At 45.9% G+C, this 5,256-nt stretch overlaps 3 protein-coding genes and 1 non-coding gene across 4 annotated transcripts in view; 1 reads left to right on the top strand and 3 right to left on the bottom strand.

Moving 5' to 3' along the window:
* Nucleotides 1-503: 503 nt before the first annotated feature.
* Nucleotides 504-1,601, bottom strand: HRT3 (SCF ubiquitin ligase complex subunit HRT3; the record flags this gene model as incomplete). The annotated part of the gene is made up of 2 exons (XM_020212765.1): nucleotides 504-1,412; nucleotides 1,473-1,601. 2 exons carry the CDS (start codon nucleotides 1,599-1,601, stop codon nucleotides 504-506), a joined length of 1,038 nt encoding a protein of 345 aa, XP_020070077.1.
* A 13-nt stretch (nucleotides 1,602-1,614) lies between these two features.
* GCD6 (translation initiation factor eIF2B catalytic subunit epsilon) lies at nucleotides 1,615-4,111 on the bottom strand. The gene has a single exon (XM_020215212.1). The coding sequence runs from the start codon at nucleotides 3,838-3,840 to the stop codon at nucleotides 1,786-1,788; it is 2,055 nt and encodes a 684-aa protein (XP_020070076.1). The 5' UTR covers nucleotides 3,841-4,111; the 3' UTR covers nucleotides 1,615-1,785.
* A 48-nt stretch (nucleotides 4,112-4,159) lies between these two features.
* On the bottom strand, nucleotides 4,160-4,270 carry CYBJADRAFT_t109. The gene has a single exon. It is a non-coding gene; the product is annotated as a tRNA-Ile (tRNA).
* A 201-nt stretch (nucleotides 4,271-4,471) lies between these two features.
* CYBJADRAFT_177757 (complex I 30 kDa subunit family protein) overlaps nucleotides 4,472-5,256 on the top strand; it is a gene marked incomplete at both ends in the record, with an annotated part of 1,416 nt that continues 631 nt past the window's right edge. Inside the window, one exon of the mRNA XM_020216886.1 lies at nucleotides 4,472-5,237. Within this exon, the coding sequence (XP_020070075.1) occupies nucleotides 4,472-5,237 (766 nt within the window). The remainder of the gene's footprint in view (nucleotides 5,238-5,256) is intronic.

The following is a 5,256-nucleotide window of genomic DNA, read 5'->3' as shown; positions in this document are numbered from 1 at the left end:
TTGGTAGAATTACAGCAGGTTCCGTGTAAAGTGATTGCAAAGGCATGGATAAAGACCATTGAGCCCAAAAAGCAAACATCACATCCTTACAAACTTGCAGAAGCGAGTAAGCCTCCCTGGTGGCCACGTACAGTACGGCATGTCGAGCCTGATCATCTTCTAAAAGGTGAAAGATTAGATTTGATGATTCACATCCTTATGGATCCACCTGTTGATGTTTCACATCTCTGGAGGGCACTGGTTACAACAAAGTTACCAGACCAGTTGATAAAACTGACGGAGGAGATGCTATACGTAGCCAGAGCTGTACAGAATAAATCAGTTGATGTTGTGGAAGTTAGTCGATTTCGAAAGAATTGGAAAAGAAACATCAACAGTACCATCATTGAAGAGGACTGCTCACCAACGGAAACGGTACATCCAGGGCAATTAATATGCGGTTATCAAAGTCACATCGATCCGAGTCAGATCTTCACCACCGAAGAATAGTAATTCCATGCTGTTTAAGCAACAGTTCTACCGTAGTGTACCTCATATCGCTTTACACCGCTGAAATTGAACGGTTTTTCCTTCTTCATGTTGAAGTAGCTTCTTTCACCATCTTTATCAATCGTTCCTGAGTTAACCCATAACAGCCTATGGTATTTACGATCACCCAGATGAACTACTTTGAGCTCTTCAACAAATTCAAAATCTGAAGTCTTCCGGGTCATAATCACTTGACCATCCATTTCAATGTGCCATTTCGTCAAGAGACTGTTCTTGATGCTTTCATGATTCTCCTTGTGGAATATTGGCACGATAATAGCAGGCTCATCGGTGGTTGTCAGCTTGAAGGCAGTGCCGTCCGGATAGAACCTCAGATATCTGAAGTATGTCACTAACTTCACAGGCGCGTAGAAAGTGTATTCTCTTTCTCCTTCAGATATATAACTCACCTTAGAGATATAAACGCCGTGATATTTCACGAACGGTCTATCGTGCAACATCTCCTTCCAGTTGAAATCCCAGGATTTCACCATCTCCTCCTGATCGTCTGAGATGTTGTTCAAATCTCTTGTGACCTGTGAGTACACCTGATGAGGGTATATTTGTTTACACAGGTGCTTGTATATTATAGGGTCAAAAGATACGCGTGAGATTCTCTGGCATGTAGTTGAGAACGACACATGCGCTCTTGGATCAATGTATGCCAATATGGTGATGATCTCAATGAGGATATCGTCGGGCAAGATCTCCAACAACCAGCAAGGATCTACCGCCGTGGCGTTGTCATCCTCCACTTCCGCGTCGGCATCACTCTCTGATGATAGTTTCATCCGCGTAAGTTGATCCACAGTGCTCTCTTCCTTCTCCTTAGCATACTGTTCGCTCAGCTGCTTTCTATAGAGCTTCTCCACACCAGGATACAACTGTTGCGTGGCATTCCTTATTAGTACCCGCTCACCATTGAAGCCGCTTCACAAACTCACCTTGATGGCAGACCTGTAGAGGATAATCGCATCTCTCATGAGACCGGTAAGCTCCTTCTGCTCTCCTTGTTTGTACAGGTTGATCGCTTTGTCCTGGACAGCAAGCTCGTCGTTTATCTCCTTGGTCATGGATGCCCTGAGTCTCTCTATGTGTGTCTGCTTAGGCACCGTGCTTAAGGTCTGTGTGGTGGAAGAGCGCCCGCTACGGGTTTTCACGTATAGCCGCTAGGCCCTGAGCCGGGGACGCACGGGTAGGAACTACAACGACTAAAGGCCCGTCTGAGCAGAGAAGACAAGTTATTCATTAACAGAGCTAATCAGATTCTTCTTCAGAATCCTCCTCCGCTTCTTCTAACCATTGTACGAACTTGGCAACGTATTCGTTGTCCACGTCGCTTGAGTTGTACCATTTTAGGATGGACTCTTCAGAGACAATCTCCATATCGTAGAAGATGGAGATGACATAGAGCAAGATCTGTTTGCCCTTCTCTCTGGATCTAGTCAGCTTGTTTGCAATTTCCAAGAGGTCAACTTCCTCCTCTTCGTCAAACACCTGTCTCTTGAAGAGAGCGCTCCATTGCTTGAACACTTTGTCGGTGGCCTCCTTGGCGTTCAAGGTGCCGGTCTCGATGAAATGCGTTACTCTTCCCAGGAGAGCAAACAGCGTTGCGTGTCTCACCTCATGATACGTCACGTTCATACTCATTCTCAGTGTGTTCAGCTCCAAAAGGGCCGTGTCGAGGTCGTGGTTGTTCTCCAGCGCACGCACCACGGTTGCGATGGCTTCCTTTTCGAAATCTTCATCTTCATGGTCCGTAGCGGTCGCCACTGAGTTTGTAGAGAAGGTTCTCTTCTTCTTATGCTTCACGGCATTCTGTGAAGTTGATGCAATGGATTCGTCGGACAACGCCAATGCACCCATCTGGTACATCAACGAGTTCACAGGCTTTGAAGCTTCATCGTCGGTGTCTGAGTACTCGGATTCGTACAAGTAGCCAATACCATTTTCACCAACGTAGTCATATGCAACCGTGTGATCTTCTTCAAGATTTGAATCACTTTCATCAAAGTTCGGCTCACCAGCCTCGACGAATTTACCAGAGATTCTGATGTCTCTTGGGACTACTTGAGAATCCGTGACAGTAACGTTGAATCCCAACACAGAACCCTTGTCCAACAGTACGTTCTTGCCAACGGTACAGTTACTGGCAACAATAGCATGATCCAATACGGTGTTATCACCGATGACAGAGTTATCCCAGATGTAAGAGTTCTTGATGACAATGTTGTTACCAATTTTACAGTTTCTTCCAATCACAGAGGATTCAATTGTCGTCAAGTTACCAATTACCGTGTTGGAGCCAATTGCGGTACATGCACCGATCTTACAGGACTGTGCGAGTATGACGTCCTTCTCCTTATAGACGTGCTTACCTTCATAGGAATAGGACTGGTTCTCCAAAAAGTTGGAGTCTGGGCAAACAGGGTATGCCCATCTTGCCAATATGTCCTGAGAGATGGCATCGTAAGTTTGCCAACTCTCCACTCTGGCCGCGTAACTGTCTGTGATGTACGCGTAGATCGTCTTCTTCAGAATATCAGATGATAGAATACCCTTGACGAAATCCTTTCTGAGGTATTGGTAATCAAAGTTCTCTTGGAAAATTGCTGGGACATGCGGTGAGCAGATATCAACGTGACAGTCTATCAGATCGTTTCTAACGACGAATTCATCAACTCCCTCCAAGATTTCAGGATCAATGGATATCGATGATTTCTTACCATCTGCAGCTGGGATATCCTGATAATACAGACACCTATCGTTCTTCTTGTCGAGGATGAAGGCAGCAGGCTCAGCATGAGATCTCGTTCTGTGCAATGCACTAGCCTGTGTCAACACCATGGTGGCGATGTGATCTTTATCCACGGCTCTTCTTGCCTTGTGAGCCTCCATGACTTTATCAAATTGTATGTTTGTCACCATATCACCGGAAACGAGCAGGAAGTCACCGGTGATTAAGCCTCTGTTGTCCAGGTCTCTCATCGCGTCACCAACGGATCTGGACTCTAGCGTCATGATGGTCTGCACCTTGAATGGCGACCCCGACGTGCTCCATTTCGACTGTTCGATGTACTCCTGGATCTGGTCTGCGTGTGAGCAGCACATGAAATACACCTCATTGACGTTGGCCTTCGCTAAGAACTCCAGAGTGTATTCAATGAGAGGCACGTTTGCCAATGGCAGTAGACATCGAGGCTTGACAGACGTCAAGGGCATAAAACGGGTCTCGAAAGAGTCCGTCAGGACAATTGCCTGTAGACGCTCATCCTGCACAAGTTCCTTCTGTTTCTTCTGTTTTGGCGGCATTACAGCGAAACCTTGGTGCTCTATTCCATATATAAATGTCCCTTGATGTAGATAATTTTTCATAAATTTTTTCCCTATATTTTTTGCCCTGATGCCAGGCTCCCTGATACACGAAATTTTCCAACATGAACAGCAGCAGATACGGAAACAAAGAATAAAAGAGAGCAACCGTAGATCACCACCGTCTTTCGCTGTATACTTGATCAATTACATCCGTAGAGCAAATATCCTTCTACCAACCGTGGATAATGCGAGAGAAACAACAATGAACTGGGTGTATATGAACACCATGAGGCCCAAAAAAAAAAATAAAGAATTGTGCTCGAGGTGGGGTTTGAACCCACGACGATCGCGTTACTCGTGACATTTGCACAACGTCAAAACTTTTGCCGCTATAAGCACGAGGCTCTAACCACTGAGCTACACGAGCGCATTCTTAACCCCGTGACCACATTTTTAGACTTTGCTGTGAGTGCAGAGTGTCCGATGATTACATAATATACCGGGATTATTGGTTTTGTGTAATTTTTTTAAGGGGGAGGCCTCATTGGACAAAAAAATAGTGAAAGAAGGAGCGAGCGTAAACAACCACTTCCACGCACTTTCCATCACCGTCTTTAAGAATAAAGCCATGCTTCGCTTAGGTTTGAAACAATCAGTTAGAGCGGCAAGCGTTCGCTACAACGCTGCACGCTCATTTGCGTCCACCGCTGCCCGCTTGATTGGTAGAGAAGGTGAGCTTCCAAACCCAAGAGATTTGCCTCGCAAGGAGTATGGTGAACTACACGAGCCAATCGTCAACCCAGCAGACAAGTACAAAGAGACGTCCGAGTCCTTGCACAAGTTTGGACAGTACTTGATCACGACTTTGCCAAAGTTCATCCAGAAGTTCACTGTTTGGAAGGATGACTTGACCATCTACGTTTCGCCAACGGCCTTGCTCCCGGTGATGGATTTCTTGAAGAACCACACAACCACTCAGTTCAAATCCATCGTTGATATCACCGGTGTAGACTACCCAAGCCGTACAAACAGATTCGACGTCGTTTACCACTTGCTGTCTGTTCGTTACAACTCTAGAATCAGAGTCAAAACCTATGCATCTGAAGTTTCCCCAGTTCCAAGTATTACCTCTTTGTATGAAGGTGCCAACTGGTATGAGAGGGAAACGTATGACATGTACGGAATCTTCTTCGAGGGCCACCCAGATTTGAGAAGAATCTTGACGGATTACGGTTTCACCGGCCACCCTCTCAGAAAGGACTTCCCAACCACCGGTTACGATGAGGTTTACTGGGACGAGGAGAAGAAGAGAGTCGTCTACAAACCATTGGAACTAACACAAGCTTTTAGAAACTTTTCAGTCGGCTCCAGTGTTTGGGAACAAGTTGGTGATGGTTTGGACTCCACTCCAGA

This window comes from Cyberlindnera jadinii (genome assembly GCF_001661405.1).
Source record: "Cyberlindnera jadinii NRRL Y-1542 unplaced genomic scaffold CYBJAscaffold_8, whole genome shotgun sequence".
In the NCBI taxonomy this organism is placed as follows: domain Eukaryota; kingdom Fungi; phylum Ascomycota; class Saccharomycetes; order Phaffomycetales; family Wickerhamomycetaceae; genus Williopsis; species Williopsis jadinii.
The sequence above is the reverse complement of the archived record's forward strand: the minus strand, read 5'-3'. Positions and strand labels throughout refer to the sequence as shown.

Excerpts from the sequence above, each read along its gene's own strand:
- GCD6 (XM_020215212.1), bottom strand. The coding sequence starts at position 3,840 with ATGCCGCCAAAACAGAAGAAACAGAAGGAACTTGTGCAGGATGAGCGT.